Below are 20,955 nucleotides of genomic sequence, written 5' to 3' on the forward strand. Positions count from 1 at the left end.
TCGGCATTCAATTGTCTGTACACGCAGCTCTGGGTAAGTTTCTACAAAGAGAACAAACCTGGGAGAAGTCTCTCAGGTTATTTGAATGTGTGTACATAGCCTTAGTCTCAATGAAAAGCATTTAGCTTTTTACACACCAGCTTTGATCAGACACATTCATTCCTTTCAGCATAACAAAGTTGTATAAAATCCTTTTGTACATGTACTGTGATTCATGTTTCATTCACTTCCCCACCCCCCTTTATTTTGTAGCTGATGAAGACACCACTTGGTTCCTGTGGCATGGAAAACTGGCAGTCTGTTTACACACTGAAAGAAAAGACTAAGCTAATAGACATGGAGATGTTCAAAGATCAGTGTGTGATGTTTCTGAAATACTACAATCATCTTTATTTAAATGTGATTTCTCTTGGTTCTCACTCTGTTCAGTCTGTTGAGGTACATTTCTAGATCTGTGTTTTTATATGAATCACTTTCCCATTTGATTTTGAATACATACCTTTAAAGTGAAAATTAATATACATGTCATCAGATGAGATGCTTTGTAAGAGTGACAACTTGTTCTTATGGTACCTTCAGGTGTCTGTTACTGTTTTCTCTGACTTCATATTACCATGAAGCCTGTTATCATACGTCTAGTTCCTATTGCTCTTGCTCAGGTAAAGCACTACCTTTACTCCCCAGCCAGTCTCATTGACTTCACTAGGTCTGTTGATTGTCATGCTGTTTAGTATGAGTAAGGAAATCCTAATGTGACTATCTGAAAGGAGCAAGCTAGATATCTGGAGGCAGTTGTGCCTGATGAGGCATTCTGAAGACCAGAGTGCAACAAAAACATTCCACAGTGGTGAAATATTGAAAAGGAGATTCATGTTTCAGTTGCAATACGACTTATGAAAAGGCATATTTCTTCCTTTCTCCATGTACCAAATTTTTGTTGTGGCTTAGAAATTAAAAGGCAACTCGTTCTCAAAAATGCATTATTTTCTGTAACAATTCAATCACATGCCTTAAAATTTCAGTTTCTTTAGATTTATTCCAAAACAAAGACTTCTGAAGAATTTTTGCCCTATTTGCAATGAGTTACTAATGTGAAATTCAACAATATATTAATAGTGTTCCTTTAGTTAAGTATAGTATGCTTTCTGCACAGTTACTGAGATGGTTGCCTTTTTAAATTATCTTGTTCAGTTACTCAATTGTTCAGAGAAGGGACTTCAATTTCTCTGTAAAACTTCGACTTTTAGTGCCACAATTTCTGAAGCTTCCATCAACCTGCTAACCAAAGCTCCTTAAAGTAAGCAAGCTGTGGTCTAGCAGAGGGCTTGACGCAGGAACCTGCTGCTTCCAAAGAATGAATCTTGATTCCTTTCATTTTTAGTAGAGTTAAAAATCTTACATAATAGCAGCGAGTTTCTGAGGGTAGATGTGCCAAGAAAAGGTTTTGTTCTTCACAATGGTGAGCATTGGGAACAAAGTTAGAGGTAGGGGTTTTAAGTGGCTGAGCACTACTGAGCTAACTCATGGCAATGGAGTAATAACTGACATTGACTTGGCTTTATTACAAGTTGAACAAGAAGTGGAGATCAAAGGGAAATGGGAAATGAAAAAATTATTAAAAATACAGTATCATTCAAGGTCATATTGAAACAGAATGCATTAATTATAATTTTTTTTAAATGTTGCTAATATTCTCATTTTAACTGGCACCTTGAATATCACTGCATACATATTCTCTCCTTTATGACAAACTTTAGAATTAGGTTATATTTTCAATTTTAAGCAATTGTTGAACCTCCATTCAGTGACTTTAGAAGCAGGTTTTAGCTAAATTCTTCCACTCAGTGACACTGTTTCATTATATATTTTAATTTAAAAGAAATTAAGCTTCTGTTAAAGTCAAGCAGAACATAATTAAGCATGATGCTCAAATCTTTTAATCTAAGAGGCAGCACTGGACATAGTTCGAAAAGCAATATAAGGGTCTCACTTTAAATGTTGGGATTGTTAATGATCTGCATTTTCACAGCTACCTGCCTGGGCCTGTGCATTTGAATTGGAACCCCATCCTGAGTACAACACCAGTGCTTGCTATTTTCAGCTTGCCTCCCCTGTTCAGCCCCCTAAACGTTTTGCATATTCATTGGTGGAAAACCATCTCATTGAGCAAGTTGAGCAAGAGGTACCAATTACACTGAATTGTCACACTGTACATTTAACAGCTAAAAGCAAGGTAAGATTTTTCAACTGTTTTGCCCATCCCCCACTACTTTTCTTTTTCCCCCCTTTAGAAAAACCGCATTTGCAAAGGAATAGGGATTACAAACCATAAGGAACAGTGGGTTCTACACTTACTAGAACAGTGGGTGTTTTCTCAGATGATCTATAAAAGCAGGGGAAAATAGGCATTAGGATTTTTTTTCAATTTTTATTAACATCAGGGTGATAAAAGAAAAAGGAGGGATACATGCACACTATAATACAAAAATTGAAGTATTTTCTTCTTTATGTGACATTACCAGTTGGTACAGTTCACCATATCCTGCTTGATAAATAAAGGGAAAATATCAGTTGTTTTAAAATATAACATAGTGTGTGCCTGTCAAACAAGGAAAGTTTTAACAACCTTTTGTGGGGGGGAGGGGGTTAGTAAAAAAAAAAAATGGGGACGTTAAGTTAATAAGAGTTTTCTGCTGCAGTAAGTGCTAAACTATTCAGTTCATAATACATATTGGTGTTGTTATGGGAGGAGTGAAGAGCTGGGTGCTTTGATACTTTAAAAACACCACAGGTGTTGCACTTAAATGAATGTTACACTCTGCATCAGTAAGCCAGCCCAGCGGAGGTTCAGTCTCTTGCTTTATTTTTCAAGAGGGCTTTGTACAATCTAAGTGAAAAAAATTACTGTAATCAAAAAAAAAAAAAAAACCCACTTCTTAAAATAAATAATTGAAGTTTTCATTGCCATGTGTCACTGTGAATTCTGAAACATCCTTTAATGTAAAATACTCCTTCATTTTCAGGATGAAACTTTGGTGCCAATTACAGTTTTTCATAATACGAATTCTAAAGAGCTACACAGGAAACCACTTCTAGTTCATGTATATGGAGCTTATGGCATAGATTTGAACATGAGCTTTAAAGCTGAGAATTTGATGTTAATTGACAATGGTTGGATATTAGCATATTGCCATGTTAGGTGAGTCATAGATATAAAATGGCATAAAGATCTTTATTTGTGGGTAATAATGGGCTATATTTCTCAAGGCATTGGAGCAGATAGAAAAAAACCTTTTAATTTTCTTGTTTTTATTATAATGATTCCTGTATCCTGCCATTTCCATTTATCCATAAAACTCCAGATAAGCTGTTTATTATTTTTGTAGTTCTGGTACAGTTTAATTGCCTTGAAGAAAATAAGGTTAAGTTCACAAGATCCCTATACTGTGCTCAAAGGCTTTCCACTTATCTATAGGATAATAGTATTGGGCTTCTGTCATTTTTCACTATGTTATTTATAATATTTTTTAAGCTTTCCTGATGTTCAGTATTTTCTGTAAATACTTCACTTATCGTTGCTAAAAAAAATCATGATTTCTACTATTAGATTCAAAATGAAATGTTTTACCATCATCCTGTTGGTCTTAGTCCGATAAGATGCACTACTATTTGATCTATATCTAGTGAGGGGGAGGGCCTACTTGCTTTCTTAAAACAATAGCGTCCAAGGCAGTGTATAAACAAAACAAGAAGTGTGTGTGTGTATGACACTTGTAAAGTGAGCTAAATGCTTTTGTACTGCTTTAATGATGTCGGTGTTTGCATGCCTTGGCGATGTATTGTGCGTTAATTCTAGCCACTGTATGAAATTCAGCGGCATAATGCACCTTAAATGACTTGGGGCGCAGCAAACCAAAATTTTCCAATGCGTTTTAGTTTGCTGCCCCTACAGCCGCAGAGCGAAGCACTGGGCTTCATGCAGCTCCACAGCTCTACAGGGAGCCCTGCAGGCAGCCTGACAGCAGCCCGGGAAAGAAGGCTCCACCCAAGAAAAGCAGCAAGCCTGATCTTTTTTCCTTTTTTTCCTCCCCATGGAGCCTGCCTGCGCTGCGTGGAGGCCCAGTGCTCCCCTCTGCGACTGCAGTGCATGCCGGGACCACCTGAGCTGGGTGTCTGCAGGCAGATGCTGCCTGAGGGGAAGGGCACAACTGCTGTGGCAGGAAGCACTACCCCCCACAGCCCAGGAACCGTTCTGCCCACTGGCAGCTTGCCCTCCCCTCCCTGCCGGAGAGGCAGGTAAGCCAGCAGGATGTGTGCACAACATGTGGATTTAATCAGCCCTAAATTGCAGCGGTGTTTTTTAAAACCTTTTTTATTCATTTGATCAGAGATAATTCACAAAAAACAGGCTTTTCATATATGTTCCTTTATTGGAAAAATATTGCTCAAATTAGATTAGATTAGTTTAAAATACTATATATTGCTTGTGACATCAATTTCAATGCAAATTCAGTTCAAGTCCACAAATATTTTTACACTTTGACAATATGTCATAGTACATATATTCATAAATAGTATTTTTTCATTAGCATCTTACAGTTTAGTCCAGTCCTATTTTACATTGACCACATAGCAGATAAAGAATCTGACAATCTAATCCACTACGGTTTTATTTAGGCTTCTCACAAAATCATTCTAACATTTAAAGTAGTCAGCTACTAGACTCAAAATACTTGTTTAGTGAAAAAGATTTTGAAGATACTTGCTACAATAAACTAAAAATATCTTCATGCAAGTGTTTTAAAATGAAATTTATCATTTCTCTGACATGTTTGCAATCTATACTTGAGTGTTGCATAACTATATAAGATCCAGAAAGTGAAATTTACTAGTCAAGTGCCATAACTCAAACTGAAAAACAAATCATGAGTGAACATAGATGCAAAATCGTGTTTTTTTCATCTTTATTAATGGTGCTGCATGTAAAACAAGTATGGAAAAAGGTTGTGTTTGTTTTTAACCTGACAGTTTCTCTGTAACAGGGTCTGTGTACATGCATATGTAAGAAATACATACATATACACAGTATTCTAAAACATTGATACACTTTGATTGCAGCCTTTTGCAATTACATACTACTTTCTGGATGACTTTCTGAAAAATTCACGCTAACTAGATGCTACGTGAGCATGCTGAGAGAGACTGATAGCACATGTATGTGCTAGCTATTTTGTGGAGATTTTACTGAAGTTGCACACTTTTTCTTACATATTTGTAATTAAGAAGATGACTGCAGGTCTTTGTAGACAATTATATGGGGATGAAATGTTAATTAAGGATGGTAAAACCTTGCTTTACATTATCATGGCTGCTAACTTTTTACTGTTTGAAAGGTGGCTGCATAACATTCCCCAGACAGTTTACAGCTTGACTGCTTTAAATTTCAGGGGTGGAGGAGAGTTAGGCCTTGGCTGGCATAGAGATGGATGTAAGCATAATAAACTCAATGGTTTCTATGACCTAAAGGCTTGCATGATGCTGCTGCATGAAGTAGGATTTTCTCAGCCAAAGTATACAGCTCTGATAGGTGCCAGTGCAGGAGGAGTTCTTGCTGGAGCCCTTTGCAATGCTGACCCAGAACTCTTCGGAGCCATGGTCTTACAGGTGAGGCTGTAGATCTCTGATGGAATACAGGGTTAAACAATGTGCTTTTTGTTTTACCACTCTTATTTTGTTTCACAGTTTCCTGCTCATTGGAAGGTTATTTAAGGGGGGTGGGGATCAATGCAATATTTTATATGTGGGAAGAATCAGATATATTCACTCTGAAGAATTAAGACCAGCGAACAGGAGTGTAGGTTGTAGTGTGTTGGTCTAAGGACATAGGCAGACAAGGTTCCTCTGGCTTCTTTACTTTTCATTCCATCCAGGAAGAGCACACACCAGCTGCTGAAACTTCCTTATCCTGACGAAGGGTTTTTGAACCCAAAAGCTTGCTTAATAACTATTCTCCAACTATTTAGGTTGGTCTAATAAAAGATATCAGATTCACCCAAGGAACCTTGTCAACCAGGGGAACAGGAATTTTAATAGTAACCTAGAGGGAAGTGAGACTAAGGATTTGAGTAGAGGTAGAATCAAAAGACTGTGCTGTATAGGATGTGGGCATAAGGAAATAATAAGTAATTACCTGGAATAATCTTTTTCTCAGTTGTTTTCATAGCTAACTTACAGAAAAAGTCTGAATGACTATAGGCTTGATTCAAAGCTCTTTGAAGTCATTGGGAGCCTTTTCATTAGGATTTGGATCAGACCCTAAATTTGTCTTCAGTGGATTCTAAGAGTACATAGAGTCGTGAACAGTGTTTAAAGATCCAGTGCCCTCTGTTTGGTTAATTTAAATGCAAGACAATGCAGATTTGTTGTAGATTTTGGATGTGTGCACGTGATTTTCTTTTGTTTTCTTTTTTTTTTTTTTTTTAAGGCCCCTTTCTTGGATGTTTTAAATACAATGTTGGACATTCATCTCCCACTGACAATTGAAGAACAGGAAGAATGGGGAGACCCTTTAACAGATGATAAATGCATGGAGTATATTAAGAGTTACTGTCCATATCATAATATTAAGCCACAGGTAATAAAAAGCAATTATATTGTTTTGGCTCTGTGTGTGTGTGTGTGATTTTGTTTATTTTTTTAACAACAGCATACACTACTTCACAGAATGAATAAGTAAAATAATAGTGGATAATATAGTTTTTCCAAAAGAATTATTCACCCTTTTAAGTGCCTTAAACCAAAGAAAAATCCCATTCTTTTAAGAAAATGCCCAAGCTTCAGATCTGCATTCTTTAAAAGATAAATCCTTATTTAAGATGATAGGAAAACCATTGTTGAATCAATCTATTTTGCATTGTAGTATGCAATTACAAATGACTGCTGAAATGAATCAAATACTTTTCCATGAACTCAGTCAGTCTTTTAAAGCTATTTGTTACAGGCATGCTATAAACTATTAGCTTAAACCTACTAGAAACCACTCTGCAAAACACAAAAAATACTGCTTTCTTCCTTTGTGTGAGTTTTTAAATTATTCAGTCAGATTTTCCAGACTGTCCAGACATAGAGGATAGGTACATAAATAGATGATTTCTAAGGTAATCACTGTGAAAACTTGGCACTGTGGAAAAGAGTAATACATTGGACGCATGGTTCCAATAAAGTACAGCATTGTTATTTTTGGATGGGTAACTCATTTTCTCTGACTTGACCATTATTAATACTATATTTCTTAGCTAATGATAGACTCTTGTCTATATGATTTCTTATTACATAGGATTTGATCATTTTTATGTTAAAAAAAGAATACTACCAGATTTACCACGAGACTTTGCCTGCAAGAGAGAACCAGGGCATAGCCTTAACCTTCCCTTCTGGGGTTTGCCCTGGGTTAGGAAGCACAGAAGCTGACCAGGCCAGCTGTATACTTGCTAGAGATATCCCTTCCTCCCTCCCAAGTGAATTTAATTGGGAGGGAGGCCCTAGCAGGTGTAGGGCTGGTCTGGTCAGCCTCTGTGCTTCCTAACCCAGGGCAACACCCAGCAAAAGGAATGATGTTAGGAAAATTTGAGGCTACACCTTGGTTCTCTCTTGCAGGCAAGTCTTGTATGTTAATCCGGTAGTTCTCAGATCAAACTAGTTTTTCCAAGTTAAAGAGCTGCTAAAGCAGGGCTTTAGAAAAGAAGTTGACTCCATATTAACTAGATAGAAAATATTTCTTCTATATAATTTGTCCAGTGTGGCATACTATCACGTACATGGAGACTGATTCAAAGTATAGCTTTTAAATTGTGAACATATCCAAGAAGTGGAACTGTTAGAATATTGTTAATATAATCTTTTTTTCATTTCACTTAGCATTATCCTTCAGTCTTAATCACAGCTTATGAAAATGATGAACGAATACCACTGACAGGAGTATTAAGATATATTCATAAACTCAGAAAAGCTGTAATGGATCATGCTAGCAGTAAATATAAGCAAGGTAATATTAAAAATGTCCTGTATGTCTCGTGTTTTAGCTAAGTCAACAATATTTTATTAGATGTATATTCTAGACAAAGGCTCAGGATGGCTTGCAGTTTGAGACAGAAGTAACATAAAAGCAGAAGAACAGAATGTGAAACAAAAGCTGCATAAAAAACAGAAATCCTTCAGCCTACCCTAGCTTGGCCTGCCAAACATTTGCCCAAATAGAAAGGTCATATGTAATTGCACAGCACTAGACACACACAATGAAATGTCCATAAATGCATGCCTATAGGATGTCAAGCACCATATCTGAAGTTTTGTAGGCACCCTGAATTATTTCAACTAGGCTTGCCTGAAAAATGTGCTGAAAAATGACTAGTGATAATGTTTCCACTATACCCACTGTCCAATGTTAAAAGGCACCACAACCTTTTGGATCCAAAACAAGACTTAAAATAGCTTTTAAGTATTAGATTAGTCTGATTATTTTTTGTGTTTATAATTAAATGATTGAGAACAATAAGGCCCTTGTCTTTGCAAACACAACAAAAATATACTTTTTTCCTGTTCATTTTGAAATTGCAAGTATGATAGTTTCCAGAGACATAACTGGTCACTGGGGTTTGCACCATGGTGCAAACCCCAGTGACCTTCCCCACGCATCCCACCCCAACTCCAGGAAGATGTCACTATTGCAGGGACAGGTACTGCTGATTCCCAATGCTACCAGGATATCAAAATGCTGAATTCAGGCCCCAGCCCCTCAGCAAGTGCCCCTTGACTCAAATTGCTGGTGCCACCTTTAACCCGGTACCCAAGTACCCAGTACTACTACTGTGAGTCCTAGAGATGCACTAAATTTCTACTGAAACAAAGATTATTTCAAAATTTCTGTGCAATATACTTATTGCTCAATCAGTAGCTTCCAAGAATAGTTTTGGGGGGTTGTTTTTGTTTTTTTAAAGACAAGGATTTTTGTGGGTGGTATCTTCTTTTGGACCAAGTAGGGGTAGGATAGACTAGAATTATAGATATTTAAGTTATGTTTCAGAATCCACCACATTTTACTGATGAGGAGAGCTCCTATTTCTTAGGTATAGGTCTTTAGTTTCCCTACCTCATCTACATACCTCCATCACAGCTGGTAGCCAAGCTCCAGGAAATCAGCAAAGATGCCTGCCACAGCTGTGCTGGCCAGAGGCTTTAAGAGGGAGTTCTGCCCACCTTATACATATGCTTCCTCATAACTGCATATAGATTTCAGAATCTTTTAATGCAAATAATCCATTTAGAACCCATTACATTGAGTTCATTTGTCCAATTCTATAGATCTTCCATGTTCTTGCATGGGGAACTCCAAAAATAATCTGCCCAGGAAATAAAATATCAAAGAATTCCTTGCATTCAAAAGCTTGGCTGAGAATCCCAACTGCATAGTTGGTCTAATAAAATATATCACCCTAAGAAATCGTTGCCAGGACAAAGGGTAAAAATCTGCCTCATTATTTATTTAAGACTTGTTGACCATTTACTGATTTTGTTTCAGGAAGTCCAGCACCTAACATCATCTTAAATGTTCAGACAGGAGGTAGTCATTGTGCTCCATCTTGGGAGGATTCATTAAATGAGGTATGTTTCCTCTACTATACAATTAAGGCAGAAACATATAATAAAGTGTATATTAACATTTTTAATATGAATGAACAAGAACCACTGTGATATCTGGGAGGGACTGGAAGTCAGGGCTGTCTGGTACTGTTAGCCTGCTGAATATATGACCATAAAGAAATTATTTAAACTTGATTGTACCATAGTTTCCTTATCTCTAAATGGGGATAGTAATTAACTATTCTGTCTCTAATGGATTTAGTTAATGTTTGAGTCCTTTGAGACCTTTCAACAAAAGGTCCTAAATAGTTCAAATAGGATTGTACAGCTTTTGCTATTATTCTGTTCAGTTGCAAGGTTTTAAAATGTCTCCTTATTTTAACAACCTTTCATTTCTTTCATCTGTCTTCAAGGAAAAAAAACAGTACATCTAGAACCTTAAAATTTAAGAGACGTGGTCTAAACATTCCAGATCTAAGACTGATTTCGTTATTCTAAACTTTCAACAAATAATGGCCATGAACAGGCAATCATTTCTGCTAGTGAAAATCTTTCTGGGAGAAGGAGCATATACCAGTGTTTAGTCTGCAGCTGTCTCCTCTCCCTTGCTCTCCATGCCTTTATCATACTGGGGTAATCTGAGGAACATTCAGGGAGCAGTATCCTCCATTCCACGCCTGAACACTGAAAGTGAAAGGGGCAATGGGGCAAAGCCCTAACCCTGTTCTCCAAGCAGGGCAGTGCTTGGTTTAGGGAAGAGGGAGGGAGCAGCAAGCAGGGTGCAGCGGTATCCAGGAGTAGAGCATGGGGAGGAATGGGCAAACCCCACACCTGCTCCTCTGCCCCAGAACCCTGATCTGGGGAACGGGTGAGGAGCACTGGACAGTTGCTCCTATCTTCCCCACCCAGTCTACAGGAGGGGCAGGAACCGCACTTTCTCCAGACTGGGGTGACCTGAAGCTGGCGAAGGCATAGGGAGCCTTTCCCCACCATTTGACTCCTCCTGGCTAGGGACAGACATTACACATAAACCGGTTTAAGTGATCAGAAACTGGTTTAAACCTGTAACAGAACAGATGCTCAGTGCACATAAACCAGTCTGAAAATGGCTGAAACTGGTTTGAGATAAACCTTGTTGAATGTAGTATCAGACTTAACTGATTTGGCTCAAACCAGTTTATGCAATGTCTGTCCCAGACCCCTTGCTGGTTTAAGATAAGTCAGACTCCCCCAGCCTGCTCTCTGGCTGGGCAGGGCTCTCTGTTCCACAGCAGGGCTGGCCCCTCCCCTCTGCTGCTTCGCTGGAGCTTAGCAGTCTCTGCAGGCGTCTGCCTGGCTTCTGCTCCCCACTTTCCCCTTCCCCCACTGGGCTAATCACTCAGGCATTTCTTCATCCCTCACAGACACCTCAGAATTAGCTAGCAGACCACATGCTGGCTACAGTCTATGTTGTGGGAGGTGACAGAGGCAGACAGGCTTTTTGGAGCTATTCAACAGGTAGCTTAATGTCCTTCCTTGGAAATGCTGTTTAAGATCTGTTTGCCCCCCATCCCTCCCCCTCACCACTCCCTGCTAAGCAAGAATCCCCCCCGCCCCGCCTTGCGGAGAAGGTATCTGTGTATTAGCTGGCAGACCACATGCTGGGTCAGTGCTAAATCAACAGGTAACTGGTAATGTCCCACTGTTTTCTTAATGGGGCAATAGACACTGAGATAGGTAGGGGTGACACTGTTATCAGCCCCCCACCCCCAGCTTGCTTGCATGTCAGTTTACTGCAGACAGCATACAGAAGCAGGGAGGGAGATTGAAAAGCTCCGTATCATCAACAGATGCATGCACTGCACATACCCACTTTGCCTTAGTACTAGCTGTGGGCGGCACCACTCCCACTTGTAGAGCAGCAAGCCGGGCAAAGCCTGGGACTGCAGGCAGGCTGGGGGCTTACACCCCTCCCTAATCAGAGCCTCCTGCTGGGACCTGGCCACACCCCCTCAGCTCAGCTCTGCAAGGGAAGGCAGGGCTGCTGTAGCACCCCCTGGCTTCAAGCCTGAAGCACTGCAGGTATGTGCCTGAATTTCCTCAGTCCAGAGGGATTGTCTGTATGGTTGGAAACCGATTCAGCTTAGCCAGGTTAAAGTAACCTGCAAAAGTTGAATCAATTCAGGCTCAGGCTTTTTGAATATCTGTCCCTAGCTCCTGGGACTGGGAAGTGGTGAGCAGTGGAATAGCATACAGACATTCTTCTGTGCAGGAGGAACTCTTCTACAGGATAAATTCATCCCGCAGGAGGCATTTTTGCCATAGCAGAAACTTGATAAGTGCCTGTATGCTTGTGGTTTCTATCAGGAGAGCAGCAATTCTCCCAATAGAAATGTAATGCCTGTACCAGTGTGCATAGTGTACAGAAAACAATGTTGGAAAAACTGTGATGCCTGCTATACAGTTACTGCTATTCCTATGGACTCAAACTGTTTTGTTTTATTACTGGGAAGTTTATTTCAATTCAGTGAAACATCCATTTCTGCAGCTGCTTTTTTTCCAAAGAAAATAGAGCAGGAAAATCTCCCATTACTTTTTAAATTTGTTGCAGAGCAGTATTTAGTGTAAGTAGTGTCTGATGAGAACCAGAAAGCTGAAGGTTGTGTAGAATTTGGGAAGTCTATTTTTCTTTTAATAAATAATTTTTATTCTTTTTTTAGGTGGCAGGACACCTTGCTTTTCTGCATAGAGAACTCAAACTTGAGGGGAAGTAACTTGCAGTGGTTTATTTATTATGCAGTTGTTTTTATATATTGCAGCAAATGCTAAAGAAGTAGACATATACATCCATGAGCTTATCGGACAGCTGAAAAAACTACATCATGCATATGCAATTTAAAAATGGATCACTCACTTTGGAAAAGCTACCAGCTACAATACAGTCCCACTTTCAGGTCCCTGCTTTCAGCGTACAATCAGGAATTTCAGAAGGCAGAGTTTTGTGGGTTATTCACTTACATAGACACAGCAACTGCGAGTGGTAAAATCCTCCCCTGCTGAATGAAATAAGCAACTCCTTGTGATACCTGGTGCTTTTGCAAACAAAGAATCAAGATGACTGATTAATACAGCTGCATCCCAATTCTGTAGGAGAAGTTGGATCCCTTGGTAAAAATCTTTGGTGCACAATTATGCCATGGTCAGTAAGTTTCTCTTACCTGATACCAGCACATGAACTCATCCAGGACTACTAAATAACTGTCTTACTCTTTTCTGAAATTTTCCTGCTGCTGTGTAATTAAAATATTTTTAATTGTGCTAATAACATCTTTGCTTCTAGCTATTTCAAATAATCCACTGCTCTTTTAGACTACGTGCCACAAACCAGAAACATCTTCGTACAAAACAAGTTCTGTTTATCATGAACTTTCATAGGATTTGGGCCTCAGTTGTGGCAGACAAGTACAGCCCACAGAAGTGACCAATGCATGACCACAGCACAACTGGAAATCTTAAAGCAGGGGTTGGCAACATTTTTGGGCAGAGTGCCAAAAACACCCACAAACACTTGTAAGATATTGGCATGCTAGGGGCGGACAGCAAGGAGCTGCAAGGGGCTCGATCCTTGTTGTGGCAGCACAGCCCTAGACCATTCCCCAGTCTCCCCTGAGGCACGCATGCCAAGCAAAATGCCTTCATGTAGCATGCTCTGGCACGTGTGCCGGGGGTTACCTACTAAGGCTGTGCGAAGCTTCAGTCCCTGATTCAATTGGGCAGAGATTCAGTGGCCAAATCTTCAAATCCAAATAGAATCAGAGGACCCTTTAGTCTCTCCAAATCGAATCAGAACCCTCCAAATCGATTTGGAAAGATTCAGAGATTCAGACAGAGAGAGCTTCAAATGTTTTTTCTACATACCTCTAGGTAGCAGGCGGCTCATGAATGCTGCGATCCTAGGGCACATGGAGTGTCCCACAGAAGTGCAGGGGGCTCCCCAGCACACTCAGCAGCAGACCTGGAGGTGGACCAGAAGCACTTCTGGTCCACTTCTGGGTCTGGCAGGGGGGCACCCCCACACCTCCTCCCCTCCCCGCCCCCCCCAACAGCTCAGTGACTGGTGCCTCCTGGGTTTGGGGGGTACACCCTGATCTCCCTGCAGCTGATCACCAAGCCAGGGAGGTGCGGGGAGGCCACCCAGCGCATTCCCCAGCAGACCCAGAACTAGATTTCCAGTTCACTGCCAAGCATGTGCAGGGTGCCCCCACACTCCTGTGGAACAGTACATGCGCCCCAGCAGCGCAGCGATCATGAGCAGCACCTGCTACCTCAAGGTATATAGAAAAAACTTTTAAAGCTGCATCTATGTCCGAATCAGCATCAAATCTTCAGATTCAGCCAAATCAAATCAGAGCCAGTGATCCGAATCAATGAATCACTGTCCCTGATTCGGGCTGAATCTGAATCGAATAGGGACCGCTTTGCACACCCCTATTACCTACCCCCGTCTTAAAGATTTAATACTGCAGACAGTAGTTCCTATATAACGGTAAGTGATCCCCAGATCACATCACCCTTTCTCTCCTTTAATTAGAAGAGTGAGAGGAAGGTAGTCCACAAGAAGTGATGAGGGTTGATAATGGTATATTGACCAAAAGCGAGAGCTTTATGTATGTTTGCCCTGTAGTCTACAGTAACTTCAGAAACAATGCAATGTACCAAAATCAATCTAGCCACAATAGCACAGAGCTCAGATCACGCTGATTTGCTGTACTGCAAAGAGCTAGACTTCCAGTTCCTGAAATGGTTCATGCTGCATACACACATTCAAGCAATCTGGGAGAATTCTCCAATGTTTCTCTGGGTAGAGAAACTTACCCAAAAATGCATGCACAGACATTTGAACGCTGAGGCCCCAAAGAGTGGAGAGTTTGAAGTGCTGACAGTGTGCAGCCAGGGGGGGCTGCCTGGCCATCAATCACAGCAGTCCATAGGGCAGCCCTAATTAGCTGACTTGGACTGCCTATGGTCAGCCTATGCTTCCGTGCAGCCTAATGTGGGGATTGCAAAAGTGAAGTGGTCTGGAGCAGCAGAGTCTAGCAATCAGCACACGGTCTTCTGTGGGGGAGGCTGGAGGACTATATTCTCTTCTGAGAGAAGCCATGGCATATACAGACATTTGCTATCCCTGGAGAAACTCTCCTGGGAGTGATTTAACCCTGGTTGTTCCCAAGTTATTTTTATCCTGGGAGAAAAGCCATTTGTTACCCTGGGAGGAAAAGCCTGAATATCTGTACACTTGTGGTTTCTCTTGGGGGAGCAGTCATCACACCAAGCATCATCAAGCCCTTGCCTCCACCATAACTGCTTTCACACCAGTGCAGAGGCCATACAGTTAAAACCACATTAGTTTAGTTTATGGGTTTCTATACATTTTATACACAATGCAGCAACTTTGAAAAGCTGCAACAGACACTCTGTTCACAGCATTTACCTGAATAACATACATTCTGTTGTATCACACATGTCCAAAAACTTAGCAATTCATATAAAGTAAATCAAAGGCACTAGAATAACATGCTTTTTCTGCCACAAAACACTTCAGTTGAAAAGCCTCCATAGTATGAACTGGCCGGCTAGTTTTATATTCAAGGATCAGCCCTTCACCCTTAGCAGTTTTAATTGTTGTAGTATTTACAACTTTACCATTATTGCTAAAATTTGTGCTTAATCTTATAGTAGCTTCAGTTGGAAGCTCAGGAACCACAGTTTTTAGGTTTGTTGTTGACTCCCATCCAAAATTGAGAACCATCATAAAGACTCTGTCTAAGCCATCTAATTCCCTCACATATGCAAAGACATTACTGTCATTCCAGACATAGCACATCCATCCCCTCTGAATGGGCAACTCATTGTTATGAAGCAGAGTTAGCTCTCGATACAAATTCAATGTTGAATTGGGCTGAGTCTTTTGAATCTGTAACAAAATTGTCAGTATTAGCACAATCATTTCATTTCTTCCTCACTAGAAACCAAAAATGTTGCTTTAAACTACTGAAGTTCTTGCCACATCACCCCTACACATTATTTAAAATACCACTGCCAAGATTATCCTCTTCACCTGTCGTCTTTTCACTCCCTCCCTGCTCCCCTCTCATATCCCTCCATGGATTGCAGGTGAAGCCATATGTGTTCCTTCCTTTTGACAACCTTCCCGTACAGATCTGCTCTTGAGCATGTCCAGATGAGTGCAGATGTGTGGTATGTGGCACCACACACCCATCTGTGGCGCCACACACTGCACATGCAGGTGCCCTGTGGGGTGGAGGGAGGAGGAATTTTGACCCCAGGAGATACGTGGTCAAAAAGCCCACACCAGAAAAAAGCTGGGTGGCACACGTGGCATCATGCACCACTCAAAACTGGAGGCTGGCTGGCCAGAGCCACACTCCAGCTGCTGGCCAGGCTTCCTGCTGCAGGAGCACACAGCTGCAGCTCCCAGAGGCCCCCAGGACTCCAGGTAAGGCTGCTGGTTCCCTACCCCACCAGGGTAACCTGCCACACGCCAAAGCACATGGTACAGGCATTCCCCGGGGACAAGTAGCAGCAGCACAAGGTGTGCCACTGCTATTTGCCCCCAGGGAAATGCATGTTCCTGCTCATCTGGATGCATCCCTTTTATCCATTCCTTCCTTGTCATTTTACCATCCATGGTAGATTTCTTCCCTCCTATAACTGCCCTTGCTCCCAAACCTGCTAACATACCATGAAATCATAGCTTTTAAATGACAGAATCAAAGACTTGATCTTGTTGGCATTGATTTGAAAGGCAAATCTCCAGTTGACTTCACTGGTGCAGATTAACCCCACAAAGGCTTAATTTCTAGTGCCTTTTCCTCACTACTGTTCGCTATTGTGGATCAACGATATTTTTTTCTTGATCCACTTCACATAAAGGTTGTTAACACAGCTTTCCATAGACAAACCAACGTATGCAAAGCCATAAATACATCTGGGTTGTTTTAAGGCTAAATGTAAAAGGCATTCTTATATTAATCTAAATTTAAAAGTGGAGCAATTCAGTTAACTGGTGAGAGAATAAGTAAATTAGAAAAAAATATCTCTGACATCACTGTTCTGATGAAAATGGCTATAGATATGAAGGACTTCTTGCAGTAAGGTTTCTTTCATATACAATTTGTTATGGATTTATAAATCTTTGGGTTTAGATTCAAATTAGTTACAATTAGCCAAATCCCACTAAGCAAAACACATAAGATAACGAAATAGATTCATTTATTGAAATGACCCCTTTTGGAATTAATTGGGTTGTGTCCATATCTTGAATACTTACTTCAACATTTACATTTTGATAGTGTGGATTAACAGGTAGCCAGGTTACGTTGCCCTCACTAAAACCAGAATGAAGGCTGCCATCCCATTGCATGGGTGACTTCTCTGCAAAAGTCATCTTAAAAAAGAAAAAGGAATCAGTCACCATTCAAAAATACATAAGTACTACAGTATGATCCAGATCTTTCCAAGATCTTTTCTTTACATCAAGACTCTCTAATCTCTGAGGCGGGGAGTGTAGTTATTCTCCTGAGAAGACTGTTGTGTGTAAAATGTTTTATATAGAGTCCAATAACCTCTCCCCACCCAAATGAACCCATAACCTGGTGACCAGGGCACACTCCAGGAAGGTGGGAGATGTGCATTTGAACAGTATCAGGCTAAGTAGGACACACAACCTGGGCCTGGCACTTCCTGGGGAATGTTCTACTACGTAACAGGTGGGCATGATTATCACTACAGTACTACCTCCTCCAGCTATGGCCTTTTTGAAAATAAAGTGGCCACAACCACATTTATTTTTCAGAAAGACGAATCTTCTACATAACTGGGCGCATTCTTAAAATGTCTAATGAATAAGGCCCATTAGGAAGTAAGGAAGCACTGTCTGCCCTCTGGGTCCCAGACAGGCATAGGATGAAGACAGGCCCTGAGCCTCGCAAACTAAGGGGTTCTGGATCCGCACAGAATTTTGACTCCAAGATGAACATGAGCCGCCAATGCCAGACCGCAACCAGCAAAGCCAACCGCACCTTGTCGTGCATCCAAAGATGCATCTCAAGCCATTCCAGAGATGTGATACTCCCCCTCTATGCGACATTGGTCCAACCCCAATTGGAGTACTGTGTCCAGTTCTGGGCAACGCACTTTAAGAAGGATGTGGCCTGCCTTGAAGGTTCAGAGGGCCACCCGCTTGGTTGGAGGGCAACAGACCTCAGCAAATGGAGGCTGAGGGGGGATTTGGTGGATGCCTACAAACTCGTTAGGGGAGATCAGCAGCAAATAGGAAGGGCCCTATTCCCCCCAGCAGCACCTGGGGTGACAAGGAACAATGGCCAGAAGCTGCTGGAGAATAGGTTCAGGTTAGAGAGTAGGAGGCACTATTTCACTGTTAGGGTGGCTAGGATCTGGAACCAACTTCCTAGGGAAGTGGTCCTCACTCCTACCGTGGGCAAATTCAAAAAGAGATTGGATGAACACCTGTCTGGGGTCATGTGATCCCAGCGTGTGCTCCGACCAGTGGTGGGGGATCAGATTAGATGATCTATTTAGGTTCCTTCTGACCCCAAACTACTATGAAACTATGAAACAGAATGACAACTTTAGGTGCCTGGAGAACTTCCAAGTTACCTGGTGAGTTTAGGCACGTTCAGAGTTAGAAGCTGAAAAAGGGCTTTTGGATCATGGTATCTGACTTGGGCTTCAAGTCTTTGTAAGCTCTGCTTTAGGTACTTAATTCCTTTACTGAATCAAACCAAAATTTCTAACTAATAAATACTGTAAATTGTGGGCACCATTGTGAGGTTTTTTAAGGCATTAGGCAAGGACATTTTAAAAAGTATTGCTTTGCATAAACGTGTAATATCAACACTATCCACCAGAATTCAATATTGTATACCCTTATGGCAGGGGTGGGCAAAATACAGCCCACAGGCCAGATTCAGCCCACTAGGCCATTCTATCCGGCCTGCAGGGCCCCCCAAAATTTAGAAAATTAATGTGTATTTATTTGTTGTTGGTTCCTGTCAAAGATGACAGGAGCCAGGGGCAGTAGGACCCAGGGGAAGCCCCGGCAGGCTCCTGAAGCAGCAGGGCCCGCCTGGCCCCAGCCAGAAGCCCCAGTAGGGGCTTCTGGCCTGGGATCATGTGGCTCCTTGCTGCAGCCGCTCATAGCCCACACAGGGCTGTCCTGAGCAAGCACAGGCAGCCCCATGTGGGCTGTGAGTGGCTGCAGCATGGGACGCAGGAGGGGCCCCTTTTCCCTGTGCTCAGCACCAGCTTGTAACCCACCCCTGCTGCCAGCCTGGGCCCCGCGCCAGCTCCGGGCTTGCCTGTCGGGGCTGTGTCATGGTGGGAACAGCTGTGCCCCTCTGCTTGCCACACCAGGCAGTGTTTGCTGCTGCTGCCTGCCCAGAGCTCCCACACTGGGCAGCAGAGGCGGCAGTGGCAGCCGCACGTCAGCCTACCGTGGTGCAAGCTCCGGGTGGACAGCAACAGCAACACAGCCCAGCATGGCAAACGGGGGGCGGGTACAGCTCCTCCCACTGAGACACAGCCCCAACGGGCAAGCCTGGAGCCGGCGCAGGGCCCAGGTTGGCAGCAGGGGCGGGTTACAAGTTGGTGCTGAGCGCGGGGAAAAGTGGCCCCGCCTGCACCCTGTGCTGCAGTCGCTCGCAGCCCACATGGGGCTACCTGTGCCTGCTCAGGACAGCCCTGCGTGGGCTGCGAGTGGTTGTAGCAGGGAACGTGGGCCACGGGACAGGGGAGGGGCCACTTTTCCCTGCACTCAGCACCAGCTCATTCCCTGCCGGCGAGCGTGGGATCAGGGCTGTGCACTGCCCCCCGCCTGTACCACGGGGCTAAACGGGGCACTGGGAATGAACAGGCGCAGGAGTCAGCGGAAGCATGGGGTGCACACCAGTGTCCCGGAGCCAGCACCGGTGGGGCCCAGAGCAGGTTGGCAGGAGCGCAGGGTCCCAGCCAGCAGGGGCTCTATGGAGCTGGGCCAGCTCCCCCCTCTCCCTGCTGGTGCAGCCCAGCCCAGCTCCACAGACCCCTGCCAGCCTGCACCCCGCTCTGGGCCCCACCAGTGCTGGCCCTGGGACATTGGTCCCAAGACGGTGAGCAGGGGGCAGAGCACCTTTCAAGGGGCAAGGCTACCCATGCAGCCCTCAACACCTTGCCAAAACTGGGTAAACGGCCCTCTGCCCAAAATAATTGCCTGCCCCTGCCTTAGAGCAATATGTCAAGCAGCCCACTAATGATGGGAATCAAAGATTTCCATTACATACCTCCTTTACAGTATATTTCTATATCATCTATGAAGATTTCCTCTGAAGTAAAAGTAGGTCTACATTTTTTTCAGCCAGGCACAGACTTGAATTTCCAGATTTAATCTCAATCTGTTTAACTGTGCTTTAAAAAAAAAAAAAGTGTGCCTAAAATCTATTCAGGTCATGTTTCCAGAAGCCATCTAACAGCTCATCCAAAAGTCCAAAATAGTATATGGAAAGAATATTGTTGGCTTCAGTGGAGCTTAGATCAAGTCTTAAGTTTAAAAGTGCCAAATGTAAGATGGAAGTTTGCAGGCTACTTTTTATGCAAAATATTGAGGAAAAAATTCTCAACAACCCAAAGTGTTTCATGGGGTAAAGTAACTAGCCATGGGTAATAACTGCTTCAAGTATTTTCAAAGGTTTTTCACACTATCCTAGTTGAAAGGTGACCAGATCTGCTGGAAATGATAGATCATTCATTGAAGAATGGCAAGTAATTGTTGCCAATTTTCAGTAAACTAGCCCCATTCCTAGAGCAGCTCATTGGGCTAAAGAGTCTAAAAGAATTGCAGGAGTTTGATCAAAAAAGTACCCAGTTTAGTGCTTTGATTCTGAGAGTAGGACTATGGAGTGCGCTTCCTGTGATATATGAATTAATTGGTAGGTTTAGAATGTGTAGTCAGCCTAGACTGACTTCTGCGGCACATAATGGCTTGCCCATGAGGAGGCCCCTGTGAAAAAGCACATTATCCCTGGGAACTCCAGGATGCACTGAGCCTGAATCATCTAGATTCATAGATGTTAGGGTCAGAAGGGACCTCAATAGATCGTCGAGTCCAACCCCCTGCATAGCCAGGAAAAAGTGCTGGGGCTAGATGACCCCAGCTAGATGCTTATCTAACCTCCTCTTGAAGACCCCCAGGGTAGGGGAGAGCACCACCTCCCTTGGGAGCCCGTTCCAGACCTTGGCCACTCTAACTGTGAAGAAGTT

General features: G+C 42.5%; 2 protein-coding genes across 7 annotated transcripts in view; one reads left to right on the forward strand and one right to left on the reverse strand.

The window, feature by feature from the left end:
* Window positions 1-13,471, forward strand: part of PREPL (prolyl endopeptidase like) — a 26,381-nt gene extending 12,910 nt beyond the window's left edge. For 5 of the 6 annotated variants that reach the window (XM_006014740.3, XM_025205325.1, XM_025205114.1 and 2 more), the window contains 8 exons: window positions 253-438; window positions 2,030-2,233; window positions 3,024-3,199; window positions 5,448-5,664; window positions 6,485-6,634; window positions 7,918-8,044; window positions 9,578-9,660; window positions 12,339-13,471. In XM_006014740.3, coding sequence (XP_006014802.2) covers window positions 253-438; window positions 2,030-2,233; window positions 3,024-3,199; window positions 5,448-5,664; window positions 6,485-6,634; window positions 7,918-8,044; window positions 9,578-9,660; window positions 12,339-12,392 — 1,197 coding nt within the window. In that variant the 3' untranslated portion in view covers window positions 12,393-13,471. The remainder of the gene's footprint in view (window positions 1-252; window positions 439-2,029; window positions 2,234-3,023; window positions 3,200-5,447; window positions 5,665-6,484; window positions 6,635-7,917; window positions 8,045-9,577; window positions 9,661-12,338) is intronic. The other variant, XM_025205164.1, reaches the window with a different exon arrangement.
* Window positions 13,472-13,773: 302 nt separating this feature from the next.
* Window positions 13,774-20,955, reverse strand: part of SLC3A1 (solute carrier family 3 member 1) — a 24,631-nt gene continuing 17,449 nt past the window's right edge. Inside the window, 2 exon segments of the mRNA XM_025205392.1 lie at window positions 13,774-15,592; window positions 16,970-17,086. Coding sequence (XP_025061177.1) covers window positions 15,152-15,592; window positions 16,970-17,086 — 558 coding nt within the window. The 3' untranslated portion in view covers window positions 13,774-15,151.

The sequence above is a fragment of the Alligator sinensis genome, unplaced genomic scaffold, assembly GCF_000455745.1.
Source record: "Alligator sinensis unplaced genomic scaffold, ASM45574v1 scaffold131_1, whole genome shotgun sequence".
In the NCBI taxonomy this organism is placed as follows: Eukaryota; Metazoa; Chordata; order Crocodylia; family Alligatoridae; genus Alligator; species Alligator sinensis.